Source organism: Maniola hyperantus, chromosome 4, assembly GCF_902806685.2.
Source record: "Maniola hyperantus chromosome 4, iAphHyp1.2, whole genome shotgun sequence".
Lineage (NCBI taxonomy): Eukaryota > Metazoa > Arthropoda > Insecta > Lepidoptera > Nymphalidae > Maniola > Maniola hyperantus.
In genome coordinates, this window is record NC_048539.1 from 8,651,081 (window position 1) to 8,676,254 (window position 25,174).

The 25,174-nt window shown below is 36.1% G+C and overlaps 1 protein-coding gene and 1 long non-coding RNA gene across 4 annotated transcripts in view; both read right to left on the reverse strand.

Moving 5' to 3' along the window:
- The window catches only part of LOC117997045 (ATP-binding cassette sub-family C member 4-like), a 56,665-nt gene extending 42,536 nt beyond the window's left edge, over nt 1-14,129 (reverse strand). For all 3 annotated transcript variants that reach the window (XM_069498273.1, XM_069498274.1, XM_069498272.1), the window contains exon 1: nt 13,708-14,129. In XM_069498273.1, coding sequence (XP_069354374.1) covers nt 13,708-13,931 — 224 coding nt within the window. In that variant the 5' untranslated portion in view covers nt 13,932-14,129. The remainder of the gene's footprint in view (nt 1-13,707) is intronic.
- Nucleotides 11,962-12,488, reverse strand: LOC138402273 (uncharacterized). The gene is made up of 2 exons (XR_011236692.1): nt 12,454-12,488; nt 11,962-12,175 (listed from the first exon to the last, which is right to left on the reverse strand). It is a non-coding gene; the product is annotated as an uncharacterized lncRNA (long non-coding RNA).
- Nucleotides 14,130-25,174: the final 11,045 nt, after the last annotated feature.

Sequence of the window (25,174 nt, forward strand, 5' to 3'; positions counted from 1 at the left end):
GAGGTACCTACCTATAGTACGCAGCAGAAAATAATGTACATATCGACCTATAGATTTTGACTATGTAGAGCGTCGTCTCTGTCACTCATACCTATGTGACGTTTTGTCGATCTCAACGACAGAGACAATGCTCTACAAAAGCGCTATCTTTTTCTAAAAGTCGATGTACATTATTTTCTGCCGCGTATGTACATATCTAGACGCGAAAATGTTATTATAGATTTTATGAAGATAGATAGATAGAAATACTTTATTGCACATAAAACATAAAATAAACAAGACCAAAAAAACAAAGAAACAAAAACTTGAAAAATTTTATGCAAACGCGGCCTTATTGCTCAGAGCAATCTCCACCAGGCAAGGCAACCTTTCGTATTGCGTATTGGAAGATCGTAGGTATAGTTTGAAAATATTGTAGGTATTTTATGAAGATTACTTGTGAATTGTGATACATATTACATACATACAATCTACTTACCTTCATAAAATCTTAATATCTATGCTAGGCACTGATTATTCTTAGGTGTGATTTTTTTTATTAGATCCTGTTATCAATTGTAATAAGTAAACCAAATTACTCATAGTCATTACCTATCATCATCAACCCATTGCCGGCTCACTGCTGATCACGGGTCTCCCCTAACAATGAGAAAGAAGGTTTTGGCCAATACCAATAGTCTACCATGCTGACCAAGTGCGATTTGGTAGACTTCATACACTAAGTATGTACCATTAAAGCAGGTTTCCTCACGATGTTTTCCTTCACCGTCAAAGCAAGTGATATTTAATTGCTTAAAAAAACACACATAATTTTGAAAAGTTAGAGGTAGGGTAGGGGTGGCAACAATGAACCATAAAAAGTTTGAGCAGTCATTACTCCACTTTGATATTGGTCTATAATGCACAAACTGCACCAGTCGATAGGAAATTTAATAAAGTTTAAACCCACTTACTAGGTTTTTGCATATTTTATATCACTTTTTGTCTAGGTTTTTTTTCAAAAATTGAAAATGGTTTACTGCGTACACCCCATGGGACACAATGAACCGGAGGGGTGATACTCAGTGAACCGAAGTAGTTTACGAAGGACTAGCTACTAATCTATCATTAGAATTATTTTTATATTTTAGAATAGGTATATCTTCGAAGCTTAGTCCAGTCAATACCTTTTTGTGCAATTCAATAACTTAAATTCTAAATCTAATATCTAATTTATTTAGATGAAAAATGAGAAGCGTTTCTTATGCGTCTGTCCGTCCGCCCGTAGTCGGTTAATCTCAGAGATTATTAGTGCTAGAAATCTGTAATTTGGCATGGGTATAAATATTTATTTTAGTTTTACCAAAAGAATTATATCTACTGATGATAATATAAGGTATGTTTTAGACGGTGAGAGGAGTTATTGCAAAAACCTTCGACAAAAAAATGGTGGTGAAATAAAATTGTGATAAATATTTTTTTAGGGCAGCGCCCCTACATTTAAAGTGGGGATGATTTTTTTCTCGTCTACAGCCTTTTAAAAATACTGTGGGTCTGGGAACATCATTTTTTGATTACTAGATCCGTTTGTAAAATGTGATGTTTTAAAGTGTTAATTTCTTATTAGAGTCAAGTGTCCCCCCCCTCTATCAGCCAAATGGTAGTATATAGGAACGTTAAAAAATTCACAGCATTATTATATATAATCAATTTTAAAAGAACGCACTTCTTGTTTGGGATGCAACTTGTGTAGACACTTTAGCTGCATCCCACATTCAGGCGACCTCCTCTATGGCTGGTGCAGCGGCCATCAGCGCCGAACAGGCCAAAAGGCGCAAATATGAAAACCTCGATGGGAGCTTCGTATTCGTGCCTTTTGGTGTGGAGACCTTGGGGCCGTGGGGCCCGGGGGCTCGAGCTCTTTTTGAAGAAATTGCGAAAAGAGTTATCGAGTCAACCGGGGACCCGAGAGCTGGCAGCTACCTTGGCCAAAGAATTAGTTTGGCCATCCAAAGGGGTAATGCTGCCAGCATCTTGGGTACAATGCCTCGCTGCGGTGGTCTCGATGAGGTTTTAGATTTAATTTAATTTATTTTAGTTTTAATTTAATATTGTTTTCTTTTTTTTTTAGATTTAAGTTTATTAATAGTTTATTTGTTTCCATCGTCGAAAAATATAAACCACTCCCATCAATTTTAAAGGAAAACTATCATGGCTAAGTAGGGTTCATAGGTTAAAGAGTTAAATATCTGTTTTTCGAGGTTAATAATTGTTACTACGGAACCCTACACAGCGCGTGGCCCGCCACGCACTTGGCCGGTTTTATCTTACTTTTTTAACTTCGAAACATTAAAAATGCCTGTGCATGTGCAATTAGATTGGCAGCTTGCCGGCGATTAGGGTGATGAATTAGTGTGCAGGTAGCCTCTTATCATACGAAATTGCACAGTGTAACACCGATGCATAGCGCGGCTAGCTATAGTGATTCACTGTGTCCACTTGTTCATTGTTGCCACCCCTACCCTACGTGCTTGCGATTGAATCCGGGACCTCCCGAATAACCACTATGCCATCACCACTTTTATTCAGTAATAGTACCTACTTACCTTAATATTTAGTGCACTGGCGTCAGTGACGCAACTTCTATGCCCACTTAAAAAAGCCTTGAGCGTATGCTAGCAAATGGCAAAATAGCTCGTTGAAGGGACAAACAATATCTGCAATGTAAAAGCTCATGCCGCATTGCGTAACAAAAGTCGAATTTTCAATATGGAAGGGGATTTATTAAGCCACCATGGAAAATAAAAATATGTATTATTGTCAAGTATTTTATTCCCCAGATTATATCTAACGGAATATATTACGTTATATTGCGAGGGATTGCAGTGCAAACCTGGAGTATCCAGCATCATTTTTGCACCTACCGGATCCGACAAAGTCTAGGACATCCAGTCCGGACCTGGTCAATAAGAAAATGTAGGACTCTTGTGCTGAAATATAATATTAATAAATATGACATACCTGCTTATGTGGGCGTTCCCTCCCCGATTGCCATCTCGCGTCTCGACAACGTCGCGTACTAGGTATAGATGGTTTTGTTAGGGTTCCGCGAATCAATGTGTGTGTCTAAACCTAACCAATTAAGTATAAGTACCTATCTATAAAGTGCAATATAGTGGTACAGTGAAATCAAGTGCCGTGAGGAGACAAGGAGGAGGGAAAGAGAACGAAGGAGTCAAGACGCCGCTGTAAATGCAAGGTATACCCTCCTCATCCAGAAAGTCCCTTTGAGCAGTTATATAACCTTCAAATACAGTCCACAAAACCCCAGTCGTATTATCGCCAAGTCCTGTATCCGGCGCGGGAGTCAAAGCCCGTATCCCTTACAAGGGCTTTGACTCCCGCGCCGCCATTTTTTGGTACCTTTGGTACCTCAAAAGGAAAAAGGAACCCTTATAGGATCGCTTCGTTGCCTGTCTGTCTTTTCGCCTGTTCGTCTGTGTGTCGTGTATATCAAGAAAATCTATAGGGTACCCACTTCCCGTTGGCCTAGATTCATGAAATTTAGGTAGGTAGGTCCGCGAATGTATGGTTACATCAAAAAAAATTTAAACGTATTTTCAATTTCCAAAGTATGTGACAACTATACCAAGTATTCTAAAATTGATATTTGTTTATTTTTATTTGTTTTTGATTTATCCTGCAAAATGTCGAAAAAAATACCCGAGTACGGAACCCGCGGTGCGCGAGTCTCACTCGCACTTGGCCGTTTTTTTACATATTGTGTATTTTAAAAGAAAAAAATCATAGCTTATATTGTGTTTAGCGTTTTATAATAATGTAGCTAGGTCCTCAGATCCCGAAGGATAGAATCCGCCAGACCAGTTTCCGATTATGAGCGAGTTCATTTGGAATACTATTGTATAAGTTTATATCACACTCGTACCAGGTATAAAAACGTGCTCCTTATAGGTAAACGCACCCAGACTCAGGTAATCTTAGTCTTCTATATATAGACTAGGGAGTAGGGACGAGGGAATTCGGTCTAGTTTTTTACTCGTCCCGTCAAGGAATGCACGTCTATGCTTTTCTTTTATAATTTACAGAGCCTCAAATAAACATAAATGATTCAGTCATTATTCTGACGATGTAAACTAGACATACTCGTCTCCCTTAGACGTTTTTGTTGTTTTCTTTAGCTCTCTCCATCTGTATTTTGTGCGTGTTAGTTGTTCATACAATTTTCTTTTAGATAATTTTTTTCAGGTAGCTGATTGAATAGGTTTGGTGCATTATACAGTTCAACCAAACGAAGGATTACATAGTGTTATCTATTTATTTATTACTAGCTGATACCCGCGACTTCGTACGCGTGGATTTAGGTTTTTGAAAATCCTGTGGGAACTCTTTGATTTTCCGGGATAAAAGTAGCCTATAGCATTCCCCAGGATGCAAACTATCTCTGTACCAAGTTTCGTCAAAATCAGTTGAGCGGTTGAGCCGTGAAAAGCTAGCAGACAGACAGACAGACACACTTTCGCATTTATAATATTAGTATGGATATGTTTACTGTATTATACTTAATACTTATAAGTATTGCCAGTGATCAGCCGTTCTCAACTTATGCAAAATCAACATATTATTAACGTGTTTAAATAGTTATCTGCTATTTGCATTAATGTAGGTGCAGATAGGTACATATTTGAGGGTTTCATTAAAGCAGTTGCCTAATACTAGCTAGCTAGAACTTTGTAATATTCATTCCTAGCTGATGCATAAGTACCTACTAGAAGAATTTGTACAAGTAGAAAAGGTTTAATTATTGTTATTTTTAACTTAAGGCAGATAAGTTCTTTCTATGGCGTAAGTATCAACTAAGCAAAGATCTTATGAAAATGCAACCCTAAGGGCTGAAGTGAGGGTTGGAAGGTTGTATGAAACTTGAAAGTCTTGTTTTTGAAGTTAGAGATAATATTGTCCATATTTTATAACTTTTATAAAATATAATTTTCTTAAAGTTATAAAATGGTAGGTATCGTCCCTGTCCAGCTGATAGTATAATGAATTAAACTTTGATTCAGTACTCTTTAATTACATTTTGTTATTAAAGCATACCAACATATTTTTTTGTGGCAGATTATTATTTTTATGTATATAAGTAGGTATTTTATTTTATTCTACATGAGTTAATATTAATACATTAAAATTCTGATAAAAAAATAAAACCAAGCATAACTGAATACAATTTTTTTTGGATAGGTCACGCTCTGAAGGTCACACACAGTACTTAAGTGTATTTGTTGCAAAATGTGACTCAGTATTTAACTTTATTTTTACTATAATATCTGGCCGGTCTCGTAACTATACTTCCATACTAATATTATAAATGCGAAAGTGTGTCTGTCTGTCTATCTGCCTGCTAGCTTTTCACGGCCCATCCGTTCCACCGATTTTGGTACAGAGATAGCTTGCATCCCGGGGAAGGACATAGGCTTATCATAGTTTTATCCCGGAAAATCGAGTTCCTACGGGATTTTTGAACACCTAAATCCACGCGGACGAAGTCGCGGGCATCATCTAGTAGGTACATAATACCGGTAAGGTACAATACAAGGCAAGGCACGGCAAAGATTGTATAAAATATGTCATCGTCTTTGCCATGGCGGCTATGTAGCGGTGCCTTTCCCAGCGTTGCCAGTCAGTGAAAAACCTTCATAAGGTGAAAACTTACATAAAATTTGTTCAGTACTTTTTGAGAATAACTATTTCAAACGAGATTTACCAATGATAGTGATTGTCGTAAGAGCAGTGATAGCCTAGTGGTTAAGACGTTGGCCTTCTATTCGTGGGGTTCGGGATTTGATTCTGGGCATGCACCTTTAACTTTTCGGAGTTTTTGTGCATTCTAAGCAATTTAGTATCACTTGTTTTAACGGTAAAGGAAAACATCATGAAGGAACCTGCATACCTGAGAGTTCTCCATAATGTTCTCAAAGGTGTATGAAGTCTACCAATCCTCACTTGGCCACCGTGGTAGACTGTGGCCAAACCCTTTTCATTCTGAGAGAAGACCAGTGCTCAGTAGTGAGTCTGTGATGGGTTGATAATGATGAAGATAACTTTGGCCTTGTGTAAAAGGTTTAGGTAGATACCCTGTGAAATTGCCGAAAAATGGTCTGAATAATCATGATACTTAAACGGATGATTGGCTGTAACAATTTTACTAGATAGTCGTATCCTGCAATTTAAAAGCCATTGTGACTGATATCTTCTGGTCTAGGTGAAAATTGTAGGTAGGTACCTACTCGTGTTTGACTAACTACTTTTGTAGGTGATCGCATACCGAGAGACGACTGTGAGAGGCGTGAGCCACCAGAGCCGCAAAAGGCGCATAAACCACGTCATTTTTCAACAGGTATCGAAAATACGTTTGTCTGCAATTTTACGGCGGCGTACCCGAGTCTGGTGCATTTTCAGTTCTGAAAAATGCTCATCTCTTCGGTTTTTCCGGGTTTTCCCCCGGGCTATCGTGTGCGTTTTTCTTTACGTGGAAAGTTAGAAGGCAATAGTCATAGAATGCTAATTTGTATGTCACACTTTACTACTGCGGGAAATTATTTAGTTATAGAGTCGATAAAAAAGTACTCAACTACGTATTTCAAGAGCGATGCTTCGACGGCGTGTAGTTCGTGAAAATTTTGCATAAAATTTAACACGAAATAAGTCGATGAATAAAATAAAATGTGCATGAAAAATCGTAACTTACATTTTCGAAGTCTCAGATTGCATAATGATGATTTATGCTAAACTGTGTCGGGCCCGAGCCGTGCCACGTCCGTCGTCCGTGCCGCGTCGCGCTGAGGCACGTCCGACGAGCGGACGATCCACGGATTGCAATATTGTATGAAGAAACGTAACACGGACGAGGCTCGGATGACAGTGACACGAAACAGAATAATTTGACCTCATACAAATTCCCAATCTAATGCCTCGGACGCGGCACGGCTCGGGCTCGGCACGGTCTAGCATAAATTATCCTTGAAAGTATAGCATTAAATAATTATGGCATAATACAATATCATTTATCACAAAGAATATTAGGTATACTTATAGTTTGACATCTACATATATACGGTAGGTGTAGTTTACGTAATTAACTTTGTCCATGAATTCTCAGCTGTTATTGCAAAATATATAGAGACAGACATATTTGGTAAAATACCTAATGGGCGCCTATTTGTTTTGGACTAGGTAGCTATTCGAGGAAAAATTGTTAGGTATTGGTATTATATTACCGACAAAGTAAAGTAAATATATTCATAGTTCAGATATTAGACACAAAATAATGATTCTAGGCTTATTTAGTGGCATGCAACCGCTATTTACGTTATAATACTTAATCACAGCTTAAATATTAATAACAAAGAAATCAGTCAGACCAAATTTATAACTACAAAATTTCATGCTTCTAGGTCAACAGGAAGTACCATGTAGGTTTCTTGACAGACACGACAGACAGACACACAGACAGATAACGTTTTCCTTTTCAGCTATGGAACCCTAAAAACCGGCCAAGCGCTAGTCAGGCTCTTGCAACGAGGGTTCCGTACTACAGTTGTATTTTTTCGACATTTTGCACGATAATGTAAAAACTATGATGCATAAAAATAAATAAAAATCTGTTTTAGAATTTACAGGTGAAGACCTTTTATATGATACCCCACTTAATGTAGTTATCTTACTTGATGGAGTTTCTCTTCGCAATCAAATCAGAAATGAGGAGAACCATAGAAGAACCAGAGTAACCGACCTATCCCAACGGGTTGTGAAGCTGAAGTGGCAATGGGTGGGGCCCATAGTTCGAAGAACGTTGCCCGTTGGTGCTGGACTGGCAACCTCGCCCAACAAGGGCAACGCAGCGTAGACTCCTCACTATGTGGACAGACGACATCAAACGTGTCACAGGAAGTAGCTGGATCCAGGCATCCCAAGACCACGGCGTGTGGACTGTGGAAACCCCTGCTAGAGACCTATGCCCAGCCGTGGACGTCTATCAGTTGACGACGATGACGAAATAATAGATACGTAAATTCAATTAATTGATTTACTTCAAATAAGGCTAAAAAATAAATAAGGCTATAGATAAAAATTAAAATTTCATTCCCTTATATTTATCCCTTAGGTACACATAAAATGTTGTACAATTACAAATAACACGCATTAAAATGCAAAATGTGTGATTAAGAAAAATGAGAGGTTGAGAAAAATATCACACATTTCATTTTCTGATAGAATATCTGGCAGCTAAGTATATAGGAACAACAATTGCAAGTAAATATATACGCATCATATTATACATATGCAAATACTTAGTTATCAGTTTCAGCAGTTATCAATGTAACATGCTAAATATTATATGTTTACCTGTTATTTATATAGGTAAGTACATAATAAAATAGCAAGTAGCGATTACTTGCTATTTTTAACTAACCGACTTCAAAAAAAGGAAGAGGTTCTCAATTAATCGGAATCTTTTTATTTTTTTATTTTTTATGTATGTTACCGGATTACTCAAAAACGCCTGGACCGATTTTGAAAATTCTTTTTTTGTTTGAAAGGGTATACTTTTACGAAAGGCTACAAAGTTGGTCCCATTTAAATTTGGTGAAGATCTGATAAACATCTTCGAAGATAGATAATGGAACTCCTCAACGGATAAGAGTAAATTGCTCGCGATCAGTGTAATAGCTTAGTAAACAGTAGATTTTAAAACCATGGGGCCACTAAAAATTGTAAAATAATTTTTTTTACAAAAAAAAATAAAAACCGACTTCGAGCTTTAGCTGCGTGAATCGTCTAGACTTCATATTTTTATGAGACTCCACAATGGCACCTCATTGGAACCGACCCCAAAAAATATTATTATGGAACTATATTAACTCTTGTATTCATAATATATTCGGTAATAAATTAAATTATTTTTCAATTTTTAGTGTTTGTGTATCGAAGTCGGTTTTTATTTTTTTTGTAATATTATTTGAAATAGCTAGTTCGTTGTTTTTATTTGTACATCATGCCAAAACCACTGGAGGTGAAATTTTACAGATCAAATATGTACATGTAGATACTTTAATAGGGCGTCTGGCAGGGTAAATGCATGTCGTGATTTCTAATACTAATTCGAAGAAAATATAAAAAAACCGGCCAAGTGCGAGTCAGACTCGCGCAATGAGGGTTCCGTACTCCAATCGTATTTTATCGACATTTTGCACGATAATTCAAAAACTATAGTGCATAAAAATAAATAAAAATCTGTTTCAGAATGAACAGGTGAAAACCTTTCATATGATACCCCACTTATATAGTTATCTCACTTCGAAAGTTGAAAATACTAATTATTAGTTCATGACCACACTTTTTTTTGTGTGATCTTTTTATATTTTTTTTATACAGATACAAGTTAGCCCTTGACTGCAATCTCACCTGGTGGTAAGTGATGATGCAGTCTAAGATGATAGCGGGCTAACCTGGAAGGGGTATGGCAGTTTTTATTAAACCCATACCCCTTTGGTTTCTACACGGCATCGTACCGGAACGCTAAATCGCTTGGTGGCACGGCTTTGCCGGTAGGGTGGTAAGCCACGGAGAGCCACTAGATCTAACCCTAAATTCACGGTTTTGAGATTTTTTGGTAATTGATGGATTGGTAAAGCCATTTCAAACGATACCCCACTTGATATAAGTAGTTATCTTACGTTGAATGTTGAGAATACTAATTATTTGTTCATGAACACATTTTTTTAAATGATATCAACACAAATCCACGGTTTTCAGATTTTTCCCCTTATGTGTTCTATAAGACCTACCTACTTACATGATTATAGGTCAACAGGAAGTACCCTGTAGGTTTCTTGACAGACAGACAGCCAACAAAGTGATCCTATAAGGGTTCCTTATTTCCTTTTGAGGTACGGAGCCCTATAAAATAGACTTTATACTTTGACGTGAGATTTTTTACACCTTTATTACCTACCTGTTCCCAAAGCCCCCAGATCCAAACTTCATAGTCGCTGATCGTTCCTCCATGTGTTGGGGACTATACGCAGAGAAACTTTCAGCTTTTATAAAATAACGAATCTATTGCACGCACTGGCTTTCTCTTTATATACAATACATTCGCTCTTAGGAATAAAAAAAATCTTTGGATGCGGGATGCTCTTAATGCAAATCAAATTAAAGTCCATAGGGGTAATAAATTTCATTACAAGATTACAACCCGCTAAGCCTTATGAATGTAACGACGTAAGTATTTTACCCTTAGATAACAGCAGGTATGCTTAGTACGAGATTTTATGTCTCACCAACGTTGATAGTATTCGAGTGAGAAACAGCAGCGTTCGCGCTATAGTTTATTTTTTATTTTTTTTATTCAGATACAAGTTAGCCCTTGACTGCAATCTCACCTGGTGGTAAGTGACGATGCAGTCTTAGATCGAAGCGGACTAACCTGGGTATGGCAGTTTTTTTAATAAACCCATGCCCCTTTGGTTTTTACACGGCAAACTACAAAAAAAATTAAACTGGATCTCAACTAGTCTTGTTTTAAAGCTCAAGTTTGTCTACACATCTATAGCCAGCGCTCCAAGCAGAAACGTTGTAAAATTAAAATCAGTGGTATTGAATTTTTAACTTCAATTCAAGGGTCTTACGATCCATTTTACTTTGACGTTACTGTGTTTCAACTCTAAAATACTATCAATGTTGGCGAGACGTAAAATCTTATACTAAGCGTTGGTCTTGTAACAAGGCATTGTTAGTTCACTCTGGTATTACCCTGCGAGTGGTGACTTGTGCTTTTACCATACTTGTCACAAAAATATTATTGCTCAGTTATTAGCCTACATCTGTGCGCTAATATTTATTATCTAGTATAGTAATATTTAAAATGGCTGCCAATGAGGAAAGCTGTTATATTGAGATGTTTTTAAGTGCCAAGCAATTGGTAGCATGAATTAAAAACGCGATTTTAAATTAAATTTATAAAAGAAAAACGTGCCTGACTGATTGATCTATCAACGCACAGCTCAAACTACTGGATGGATTGGGCTGCATGCCTTGCAGATAGCTATCATGCCGTAGACATAAGAAAGGGCTTTTGAAAATTCGATCTCTAAGAGCGTAAAATAGGAGTTTGTAATTTGAGTAGTCCACGTGGATCAAGTCGCGGGCATAAACTAGTTTACTTATAAAAAAACACGTCTTACTGACTTCTTTTTAGACATGGAGTCTCGCGAATTTGAAATAACGCTCACCATTGTTGATAGCTGTTCTTTGCAAGTACATAATATATTCAAATTATTTATATGTATATACTTAGTGCCTAATTTAACACCAATGTATAATGCATAAAAGTTAGCAAAAAAGCAATAAAAACGTTTGCTTTAAAAATTAAGGGCAAAGTATTATGAAACACTCAAGAAATTTATTCAATGGAAAAAATAAAATTCTTCGAGAATGAATTATTTTAACATATTTTAACGATATTATGTCTAACACATATAGATTTATAAGATGTCTACATTGTGTTGTTTCTGTTCATTATAATTTTGAAATATATTTTTTATTAATAAATAATAAATAAGGCTACTAATTACTTATCCACTTACTTAATTTATTAATTGTTTTAACCAAATGTATTGAAAAAAGTTGTACAAATGTTCCATGTGTATGAAAAATACACTCTTCTACCTCGATTACTTAGTTGAGGTGCAAAATCTATAAGTATACTTACTAATAAATAAAGTTGAAGTGTCTATCTGTAATATTGAAATAACTACCTCATATCAAGCTCATATGGTTATTTGAACTGTATCATAACCGAATCAAACGTTTTTAAATTTTTGTCTGTCTGTCTGTTTGAACGGGCCAATCTTCGGAACGGCTGAATCTATTTTGACGGGATTTTCACAGACAAGAAGAGGATTAACCAGGGAGTAACATAGGCTACTTTTTAAACTAACTTTCAAAAAGGAAGAGTTGTGTTTTTCTACCTATGTACACCGAAATCTCCGAGATCACTGAACCGATTTGCGTTGTCTCTTTTTCAATCGATAGAGAAACTTTGCAACATTGTTCCATAAAAAAATTGGATTCCAACTCCTCAATCCTGATGCTGCAGGGGACCTGATCACCTAAACTGTTGGAATTTTGAAACTTTCGGTCATAAATTGATATTGGAGGTACCTACCAAGTGAAGACTATCGCTGAACTCGAGGACATCCCTAATGCTGTAAGGAATCGCATTCTTAAATCGTCGTGATGCCACGGGATTTTTAAAGAATCATGCGTTTAAATGTTTTTACGAAATTTGGTACTGAGATCTCTTGCATCTCGGGGACGGGCTACTACGCATAGACTACTTTTTGTCCTGGAAAATCAAAAGTTCCCTCGGGATTTTTAAAAACCTAAAGCCACGCGGGCGAAGCCGCGGGCATCAGCTAGTAATATAATAATGCGCTTCGACTTTAATTTTCATCGTACTGCACTTGTAACATAAATAAATAATTATATTATAATTTATAACCAATGAATTTATAGTATTTCAATCAAATGCGCTAAACGAGCCGTATTGAATGTATTAATCTCGAATTTTCCGACTCATAATAAAGTAACAAAAGACACATTGAAATTATACACTGATTCTGATAGAGTCTGATTCGCACTTGGCCGGTTTTTCAATACGATTGACTTTGGATTGGATTAATATTGGATTCCGCGGTACAAAATATTGAGTAGCCGATAAGCTGTTTAGGCAAAGTGAACTAGGCAGGCAGATATTATTATATATATTAAAAAGTAAATAATAAACAGTATTTAATTTATAATAATTTAATAACAATGAACTCTTAAAGAATTCTTATATCAAGAATTCCGTTTTTGATTTTCAGAAAAAGAAAATCAGTTGCCCGAATGTAAATTTTCAAAAAACATGAAAACTTTCATTTAACTTTCATTAAAAAAAAAAAAACTGCAGAGTTACAACACATGAGTAGATATCCCTAATCTACTCGTGTGGTTACAATCTGCCTCCGTTTAGGCGCAAAACTCCAGGAATGCAAAATAGTCAAATTAAAAGTATGGTGTTTTGCAATAGGTACAAGTTTAAGTTCTTAAATACTATACTAAGAAAAAATTTAAAGGGTTTCTTGAATTTCAAGATCTTAAATTTTAAATTTGATTTATGTTATGGTTTAGTTTTCTTTCTTTTATTTAATCATAGCCATTTGGCATTTCGCGTACCTATGTGTGTAAATTATGCGTATCGTTTTACTTCTTTTGGCATTTTCCGTTTTTGTTTGTTGTTGCGTCCAAACATCTGCCTCTACTATCGCATTGCTAGCTTGATGATGATGATCTATTATATAGATATCTATGATAGACAGACATGAATACAAATATACCTACGCCTCATGAACTCATGATTGACAACGACTATTAATTAATACCTACCAAAGGTTAGAAAAACTTTCACTAAATTAAAAACTTTGTTTAAAAAAAGTCTAAACAACTTGATGTCTATTTAGAAAATAACTGGTATAGGTATATGTTAACCATAAGAGTAAGGTCAATATCTTTGAATTGTACTCGTTAACAAGAATATTTACCAACAGAGTACCTATTCAGTTTTATATGTTCTGAGGAAATGCTGATGAGTATTTATATACTCACTTTTCCAGGCGATCACCAAGTTTGTCAGAGAGGTGGTTGTCTTTAGGCTGGGTGAGATCAGAGTCGTACAGTTCCCGTTTGTAGCCCCTCCAGAAAGTAGGCATCATCCACACGAACCATATTTTGGAGAATATATTGGCCCGCTTGTAGTTATTAGTCTTCTTTTCACGATTTTTTGGCGGTATTTTCATTGGATCACCGGGATTCGTATTACCACTAACCATTTTTATTTTTTAATAAATTGGCAACAAAAACAATTTGATTTGACCAAAAGTCCACGCTGACGTCCCGATAAGAAATGTATTAATGCAGTTAGAAAATCATGGTTTATTGTCAAATGAATTTAAATCGCATAGGCCGGGGTGCGCGTGCGCCGCGCCTTACAATAAACGACACAGATCGAACGCAAACCTTCTACCACTGAGCGGCGTGCGCGGATTCTTCACGTTTATATGAATCTATGGTGCTTGGACGGCGCCAGCATCTTGTTCTACGAAGACTCGTGGACCTCTCAACCTAGTTGACACTATCATCATGACGAATCATCTCTGGGGCTTTTGAACTGAAAAAAAAAACTCTTATCAGTTTTGTATGATACATAATATTATAATTAAATGATGCCCGCGATTTCACACCTGCGTAAATTTAGATTTGTTTCATATCCCGTGGGAATTCTTTGATTTCCGTGATAAAACGTAGTCTATTTCCGTCCCCGGGATGCAAGCTATCTCTGCCCCTAAAGTCAAAGTCAGTTAAACAGATGGGCTTTTAAATCCCGTGGGATTGTTTGATTTTCCGGGACAAAAAGTAGTCTATGTATTGTCCATACATCCATCCATCATCTATCTCTGTAGCCGAGAAAATCGGTTATATGGATGAGCCATGAAAAGGTAGCAGACAGAAGGACAGATTCATTATTTGATTTAATAGTTTTTAATTTATCATTTTAGGTCATCATTCCCTCATACCCATATTAAGGATATTTGCATTGATTTGTTCTGTAATAAATTGTAAGATTAAAAAAAATATATCAAATCACTTGACTCTCAAATGGGAGATGACAACAAGCACTAACAATTTATGGTTGTATGTCGTGTGTGTTGTATGTTTTCTTACCCTATCTTTTTTTTCTTACCTTTGCTTTTCCTTTATAAGCTGTTAATTCTAAGTTCTTTTGCACGTCTAAATGTGCATGCTGTAGCCGCCTATAGTTTAAACTAGCTTATGCTCACGACTTCGTCCGCGTGGACTACACAAATTTCAAACCCGTATTTTGCCCCCTTAGGGGTTGAATTTTCAAAAATCCTTTCTTAGCGTTCTGTCTACGTCACATTAGTCATGGATGCCAAATTTCAGCCCGATCCGTCCTGAAGTTTGAGCTGTGCAACATAGATCAGTTTAGTCAGTCACTGTTTCCTTTTAAATATATAGATTTGGTACAGAGGTAGGGCGCGTTCCGGAAATTGACATAGACAACTTTTATTCCGGAACAGCAAAGAGTTCCCGCGGGATGTTTAAAACATTAAATCTACGCGGACGAAGTCGCAGGTATCATCTAGTACTTAAGTGGAAAATACCTATTTAGCTGAGAAGTTGTTAGGCCGTGCTCGTATTGGGCATTGTTGCGCGCAGTGGGGTCATCATACTGAATGGTGACAATACATGCGCACAAAGAGGATTATTGATAATTCGTGAAGCCCAGCCGGCGTGGTTTCTATCTGCGGTATAACTTATTATTTGCTATGCAAGTTGATACGATGATACTATGCACGTAATGTAATAATATGAATCAATTTTAAAATTCGTAGAACAAAAATTTTTTTTTCTTAAAAATGACATGTCCACATTTCATACCCTGTAGATTGGTTCGAAAGATAAACTTTCCGGATAGTTACAACTGTTCAGAAAAGTAACTATGATAAGTTTGAATATTTTGAAAATAATCTTTCTTCCTGAATATCTTGTAATATTCATAATTAGGGTTCCGTACCTCAAAAGGAAAAACGGAACCCTTATAGGATCACTTGTTGTCTGTCTGTCTGTCTGTTTGTCTGTCGGTCTGTCAAAAACCTACAGGGTACTTCCCGCTGACATAGAATCATGAAATTTGGCAGGAAGGTAGGTCTTATAGCAGACATTTGAAAACCGGGGAAAAATCTGAAAACCGCGAATTTGTGGTTACATCACACAAAAAAAAAAAATGTGGTCATGAACTAATAATTAGTATTTTCAACTTTCGAAGTGAGATAACTATATCAAGTGGGGTATCATATGAAAGGTCTTAACCTGTACATTCTAAAACAGATTTTTATTTATTTTATGCATAATCGTTTTTGAATTATCGTGCAAAATGTCGAAAAATACGACTGTAGTACGGAACCCTCATTGCGCGAGCCTGACTCGCATTTGGCTGGTTTTTTCATTAGCTTTTAAAATAGTTTGAATTTGGAACTCTACCGAATTATTGAGCTTTTGCTCTCACAATGTAGCACGGTTATCCGTATCGGATTTCATACAGTGCTGTTGTTTTGCTCCGAATTACGCTTACAGGCGGTCGCCTGTAAAAATTTAAAAAGTTATATTTTATTACTTCAAGTAGGTGTGTTAAGTTGGCTGAGGACAGCTAATCCTGTAAAGTTTAGCTTTCTAGCGTCATCCAGACCGAAGCACGTTAGTATTACAAGTACGTTAGTACTATTAGGTATATATTCTGTGACCGAAGCTATGACTGTTCGAAAATACGACGAAACGCTTGGAGTAAAGGTGCCTACCTACTAGGTGCGTAGTGCCCCGTCCTTCAGTTTGGCTCGTCTTGGCGGGGGCACCGTCGCGTGCCCCATGATCTATACCTAAGATACCTATGAATGTAATAAAACAAACTCTTTTACATGATTGTCAAAAGCAGCCCGGTATTGTATTGGAATTTGTAACACCTACCGAAAAATCTATACTTACCAACTATTCGCGTCTACGGTGGAAGAAACATTAAAAAACTTGCGCATCTAAAAATAAATGCGAGACCTACTCTAGTGAGTTGCAGTGGTGCAGCGGCGGATTCCGCTCCAAAAACAATCGCTTTAGTTCGGGTGACCATTTTTAGGAAATTCAAAACAGGACGCAGTACAATAGATAAATTATACTTAATACTTAACCACACACAGAGTACAATGTTTCTGAAAATGTTGTACCGTTTTTAAAGAATCACAACTTGAAACCAGATTTGCGACGAGCAACACATTTAGTGATTCATTTTTATATTAAAGACTAGCTGCTCTAGCGAACTTCGTTCCGCCTAACAGTCGATTTAAATTTTTTAAATTTTTCTCTCCGTAAGAACCATCCTCGTACTTTAAGGAATATTATAAAAAAAGAATTAGCGAAATCGGTTCAGCTGTTCTCGAGATTTGCGATGAGCAACACATTTAGTGATTCATTTTTATATTATAGATTAGATGTAGTTTGGCAGGCTAAGACGCCCCTTTCAAACTTACCAACTTCATATTTTATTATTCTATGTACCTACACCATAAATACACAACAATGTAGGAGACATTTCACTAAAAGCCTCATCTGGTGACAGAAGGGCTGGCTCATTTTTTGCGCAATGGATCAGCATTGCTGTCCAGCGCGGAAATGCAGCCAGTATTCTTGGCACCATTCCACGCAGGCATGATTTGTACAGTAATTAGATAAGTCTAGCTTTAAGTTTTATTGTATTATTTTCATTATAATAGAATAAAAATAAATTAATAGTTTTACTAACCTTAGCATAATTAATTAACTTTTATGCTATTGTAACAAACTGTATTAAAGGTTACAAAATAAAGCTAAAAATAGAAACTAAAGAACTAAACTAAGCAGATAAAATGATAAATCTGAAAACTTGCTTACTAAAAAAATATATAAAAGGATTGACTGACTGACTGATCTATCAACGCACAGCTCAAACTACTGGACGGATCGGTCTGGGCACGCAGATAGCTATTAAGGCGTATGACATCCGCTAAGAAAGGATTTTTGAAAATTCAGCTCCTAAGGGGATGAAATAGGGGTTTGAAATTTGTATAGTCCACGGGGACAAAGTCGCGAGCATAAGCTAGTCTTCTAAACATATAAAAGGAAAAGGCGACTGACTGACTGACTGATCTATCAACGCACAGTTCAAACGCGGATGAAGTCGCGAGCATAAGCTAGTCTTCTAAATATATTAAAGAAAAATGTTACTGACTGACTGATTGATCTATCAACGCACAGCTCAAACCACTGGACGGATCGAACTGAAATTTGGCATGCAGATAGCTATTATGACGTAAAAATCCGCTAAGAAAGGATTTTAGAAAATTGAACCCGTAAGGGGGTAAAAAAGGGTTTGAAATTTATGTAGTCCACGAGGATGAAGTCGCAAGCACCTAGTCCTAGTATAAGAACACAATATTTAATGTATTATCTATGAACTATATCCAGCGTAGCGTTTAATAAATGATGGACGCTCTAACTTCAAAAGAGGGTTGCCAAGCTCGACACAAATGGGTTGTATCCATTCATATATTTTCTTTTTAAGGTTCTTTAGACGTATTTTAGTTTTGTCACGTTTCTTTTACCTACTGCCCAAGATGTTAGTGTACGTCATATTTTAATACTGGTCAGTCATTACTTGAATTTTCAAAGTTTTTGTTGTACCTATTTACCTACCTACATAAAATCGTATAAACATTTATTTTATGTTATAACAAAAGATACAAAATAAAGACTTTCTTCTACTTAAACATTGACCTAAGTGTGTTTTAATTCGACACTTAATATTTCCAACTTACTTTTTTGTTTCCGTACAAGAAAATATTTTACTAAATTATATACTTGCCGTTTGTATCAAAACTATTATGGTCTATGTTAAAATCTTACTGAAAATATTTTATCGTACTAAAAAAATTAGAAAAGTAGGTCGTTAAAATCACCCCATGTTTTTAATAAGGACGAAATATTATAAAAACCTGTCTGTAGTTTTTTTTTTGGGTTTAAACGAAAGAATGGATAGGAATGAATGGATATTTCCCCTTCTAATGTCAACGCTGATCAATTTATTGATTCGCTAAACTTACACCTAGAAACATTAAAAAGCTATAAAACTATTATAATAACAGGGAACATCAACATTAATCTAATAGCCAAGGAAACAGAACAAGCTCACGAGCGTAATAATAGACTTAACTATCTTAACATGTTATCAATACACAGTCTCTTGCCAGGTCATACTTTACCAACTAGAGAAAGTAATTGTTTAGACCATTTTATGATTAAACTTAACAAAAACACATCAACCATACAAATGGCTGTTTTAAACACAACCATTACTGACCACTCTATGATTTTTCTTTGTCTAACCTTACAAAATCCTAAATTTAAAGTAAATCATAAAGTTAAAACCATTATCGACTTTAATGCAGCACTTGCAAGCTTAGCACAAAAAAATTTACCGGAGTTATTACTTTGTTATGACCCACACTTTGTAACTGATAAATTAATAAACAGTATAACTGAATCACTGACTGAAAATTCCAGTACAATAAAGGTCCCTAAAAGTAAACGGGTGATCAAACCATGGATTACACCCGGGATTTTGAGGTGTATAAAAAACAGAAACAAAATGCAAAAAAAAGTAGGATTAGAACCTCACAATGAAATATTAAAAATAAGTTATAAAAGATATCGCAATTTCTGTAATAATTTAATTAAAAAGTTAAAACGTGACTACGACAAGAAACAGCTGGGAGCATCACTTAAAAATTCTAAAATGCTATGGTACAATATAAAATCAGTTACTAACATGAATACTAAAAAATCCGAAAATACACAATTGTTAAATATAAAGTCTTCTCCTATTGAGTCAGTGAATTATGTCAATGAATATTTTGCCAGTATAGGGAAAAAGTTAGCAGAAGACATTGTTTCAAGTGGAAGTTATCTAGAGTCAGGTGATACTCATAAGTCTCCGTTAAACTCTTTTGGGTTGTTAGATACAGACAATAAGGAAGTGAATGATGTGCTTATGAGTCTCAAGGCGAAAAGTGCCCCTGGTTGGGATAACATACCTTCTTCGTTCCTTAAGCTTGCTAAGGACCATGTAGTTCCCATTATTCGTCATTTAATAAATCTCTGTTTTAATAAAGGTATTTTTCCCTCACTACTTAAACGATCTAATATAACACCTATTCACAAGAGTAAGAGACAGAGCGGATGTTAATAATTATCGGCCAATTTCCGTTTTACCTTCGATCTCAAAAATAATAGAGAAGATAATGAACATACGTTTATTGAGTTATCTAAACAAATACCAGCTTCTCTCCGACTCTCAGTTCGGTTTCAGACATGGAAAATCTACAGAAGATGCTGTTATCGCACTTACCTCGTTTATAGATCTTTAACTCGATAGCGGTAAAAAATGTGTTGCTTTATTTCTCGATTTAAAGAAAGCATTTGATACTGTCTCTGTCCCCATTCTTGTGAAAAAGTTAGAAAATATCGGGATAAGAGATGTCCCTCTGTCTCTTTTCAAGGACTACCTTACTGGACGCACCCAGAGAGTTAAGATAGGGCAACATATAAGTCAAGATCTTGATATCTCTTACGGGGTGCCACAAGGTAGTGTTTTAGGACCAACATTGTTCTTAATTTATATAAATGCACTCTGTAATTTAAAAATCAATAATGCAAAATTTTTTTCTTACGCAGATGATACTGCAATAGTTTTTTCAGAAACCACTTGGGAAAAAGTTAAAAATATAACAGAACTGGGACTTGCTAAAATCGCTCGCTGGCTGAAGAATAATTTACTAACACTAAATACTGAAAAAACTAATTTTATATGTTTCTCCATCTCCAATAAAACTCAGCCGGAGGCCGACTATAGCATGATATTGCACGCTCCTAACTGTAATAGTAACTGTAATAATTGCTCCAGTATCAACAGGGTAAACTCCACTAAATATTTGGGCGTTGTAATAGATCATAGACTATCATGGCAGAGACAAATAGAAGTAATTAGTGGTAGAATACGAAAACTAATTTGGATTTTTAAAATGCTTAGGCATATAGCCTCTAAAGTCCTGTTAAATAAAATTTACATAGCTTTAGCTCAATCTATACTAGGTTATTGCATCCCCGTTTGGGGTGGTGCGGTTAAAACTAAATTCATTGATATAGAGAGAGCACAAAGATCTTTACTAAAGGTCATGTATCAGAAACCTTATAGATTTCCTACACACAAGCTTTACTCAACCAGTCAGGTATTAACTGTGAGACAGTTATATATTTTGCAAACGATTCTGAAAGTACATAAATCCACAAAATTTGAACCTTTAATTGTACGAAGGAGAAGGAAACTTAATGTCATTAATATAGCTGCAGCAAAAACGTCTTTTTCTCGGAATCAGTACACCAGAAAATCTGCTCATCTCTACAATAAAATCAACAAAATTCTCAATTTCCACACTAGTAAACAGTTTGATATTAAAAAAAACATTGTCTAAGTGGTTACAAGAAAAAACGTACGACGAAACAGAATTACTTCTAGGAATATAAATAGGTAGGTTAAATTTGAAATTTGTTATTTGTTATTAAAAATATACACATGTACACTCTCACACATACATACACACACTCGCACTCACAATACACACCGATACACATATGTACACACACACACACACACACACACACACACACACACACACACACACACACACACACACACACACACACACACACGCGTATTTTTAAGTTTCATATTGTTGTTATAAGTGTTTATTTGTTAATGATGGAGGAGGGAGAGCGGGGACCCTGAGATACAGGTTTTGCAAACTTACTTCAGGGTCCCTGGCACAATTTTAAAAAGACCTTTTAAAACAAATAAATCATTTCATTTCATTTCATTTCATTTCATTTCAGTAGGTAACTATCAATGAAATAATTTGCCATTTATGTATATTGATGATTCGAGTCTCTATTATTGGTAGTTGATACAGTCCAAGAAAACAGATATACATTTATAGGGAGATACGACGAGTACAATATTAGGTATGTCAATAGCCCAACTCTTATGGTACGATTACATCTAACGAGTACAGTGGCGAGTCAGTGTCCTCGGCCAAGTACTCGGTTGGTATAAACACTTAACGAGTGCAATTTCACCACAATTTCTCAGTCACAGCACTGTCTCGGCCGAGTGACATTTTACTGTCTCGCTTCACTACTCGGTAGGTGTAATCGTACCATTACGATTGTCACGTCAAATAACTTGTATAAATAAAAGCGAATAATACATAGAGATAGTACTAAGGAATAATAAAACTGTAATTATTTTTTATTTTACCTCTAGAGTCCATATCTTGTAAGAATATTATTATGTCATCACATTATACTTATAAGGGTCTGTAAAAAGAACAAAATAGACAGATAGGTAGGTAATAGGTATACATTACTATTTCATCACAAACCTTGTATGGCCCGGCCCGCTCGATAGTAAATAAACACTTTAGTAACATTTTACAGTCTTAGTGCAATCTCGTATGTCTTACATAATATAATCTAAACAAACGTAAATATGTAACTGAAAAATTCTCTTTTGTAGCATAGTACGTACGAGTAATATCTAGTCGGTAATACTCGTACCTAGTAAACGTTTCATAATTACGACCACATTATACCTACTAGTATTATTTGCCTAACTAATGCTGTAGATGTTTTCCCATTAGAGTTGATGAAAGAAAAAGTTAAATCATAAGCTCGCGTGCCAGATGTTGGTATTTATGACTATAATCCATGTCTATCATCGATTTCTGGCATACCACTGGCGATGCATTTGTAAGTGAAATAAATAAAAACTCCTTACCTAAAGCATAGCTCGCGGCTGGCACTTTCCACTCCCACTATAATGCTCCTTGACAAAACTTTTAAATGATTTCGACAGTTTTTGTTTTTATGTGTTTGCTTATTAAAATGTTGTTTTAAATTTTTGGTTAAAATTTTGGGTATAATTTCAAGGAATTGATGTTTGGCTAGTGTTTTTTTTTGTATATTTAAATTTACATAAAATCTAAATGATTTCCGTGATATTACCCGTGTGGATTTACTTTTTAAAAATTGGGTGGGATCTCTTTCACTTTCCGGTAATATTAAAAGTAGTCTAATTATATAATATATATACATATTGAATTATATTCATGCAAAAAATCATATCGATCTGGAATTCCATTGCGGTGGTGGTTAAATCAACAAACGAACACAATTTCGCATTTATAATATTAGTTGGATTAAACCAGGCACGAGCAAATCATTTACGACGGTTTCTTACTTTTTCAAACTTATTTTTGTCGAAAATCTTAAGTTACCACCGACACTTGACCTTGCCATGTTGTTTGCTTCACAACTTGTTGTTCAGAAACTTGAAAACTACATATATTACCTATTCATTAGCTGATGCCCGCGACTTCGCCCGCGTGGATTTAGGTTTGAGGCGTGAAAAGGAAACAGACAAACAGAGTTACCTACTTTTGCATTAATTATATTATAACAAAATCTAATCACCCCGTCTCCACACCGTCTTGTCTTTCCTCCATCTTCTGTAGAGTGTTTTTGTAAAGGAGGTCATGTATAAAGCGAGTCTACGAGACATATTCGTAATTGGTTTTATTTCGGTAGATAAAGGTAGGTACCTAAACTTCTCAAATCTCAGTGCAACTCTTACTACTTATCATTCAGAACATTTCACGAGGAAGGTTTAGATGCTTTATCCTAATACCACATTTGTGTTCGTCGCCTCGTGGTAAGACGTGCGTCGGCCACATATTCGGGGAATCCAGGGTTCGATTCTTGCCACGCACCTCTACTTTTCGGAGCTATGTGCGTTTTAATCAAATAAATATAACTTGCTTTAACGATGAAGGAAAACATCGTGAGTAAACATACAAGCCTAAGAATTCTCATATCCTAAGAGTTCTCAATGGTGTGTGAAGTTTGCCAATCAGCACTTGGCCAGAGTGGTGGACTAAAGCCAAAAAACTTTCTCATTCCGTACTCAGTAGTGACCTGGCGATGGGTTGATGATTATGATAATGATCGTGATTCGTGCATGGAATCCGAAGCCGAGGCAGGTCGACGGCGAGTAGTTCATTAATGATTCTTATAGTAGACAAATTATATCCACACTCATAAACATGTTTTACGGGTTGTCGCATCACAAACGGATTACCGGATATGTGCACCCATGGCACTCGATTATATGAATGCAAGATTCTTGTTGATACGGAGCTTGAGCTAAAAATAGTCGCACCATGGCAGCTAATGCTGGTTATACTTGGAAGGCTCGCACCGTTAGCGGTGGGAACCGGCCGCTGGCGCCAGCTCCGCCGCCTGCTTGGGGTATATCGACCCTTCGCTTTTGCTTTTTAAAATCAAGCGTGATGTGTTCTCAGTTCGCATACTTATGCTTGCGTTGATGAATCATCTTTGTAATACCTGTGTCATTTTTATAAAAATTGATGTTCCCAGCTATTTTTAACCATACGACTAGAGCGTGTGACGACTGCAAAACAAGACTGGTTCTGAGACTGGTTTACTCTGTCCGTCAATAGTAGGTATTGCTATGTTTCTTCTATCATATTATTATTATGATGAAACAGCTTCATCATAATAATATGATAGAAGTAAAATAATATCTATTATAGTAGGGGAGCCCAAGAGGCTAAATAGGGATTTACTCGAGCGTCGTGGGAACCATATATGATGTGCAGGTTTTCAAAAATGTAAAAAAAATAGTCACAAAAATACTCGAGCGCTCCAGTTATTAATAGTGTATGCGCCCCACGTGTGTCTGTTATCAGAAAATATCAATCTGCCGGTTTGCATGGTGGGGGTGGCCGTATGAAGGGGTAGAAGGGGTGCTCCATCTTAGGCTGCATCATCATTTGCCACCAGGTCTAATTGCAGCCAAACGTGAGTATATAAATTAAAAAAAAAGAAAATAGAACCATAACTACTTAAATTACCTACAGTGGGTAACCCGCAATAGGTAGGTTAAACATTGGTGGCATAGTTGGTTAACAATTTCTGAGAGAGCGATGCCTAAACTTAACCACAGATTTCTAGATAAGTAATTCTGAAATCCCGCGATCCTGAAAAAATATTTATCTGTATTATCATTACGTTTAAGCAATTAAATATCGCGGCGAAGGAAAACATCGAAACCTGCATGCCTGAGAGTTCTTTATAATGTTCCTAAGGGTGTGTAAAGTCTGCCAATCCGCACTGGGCTAGCGTGGCAAACTATGACCTAAACCTTCCTTATTCTGAGAGGAGACCCGTGCTTAGTATTGGACCGGTAATAGGTTGATCATGATGATAATAATACCTATGTTAAAGGCAACTGACCTAAGTAATTACTTCGATAATTAATTACCTACTACTTAATACC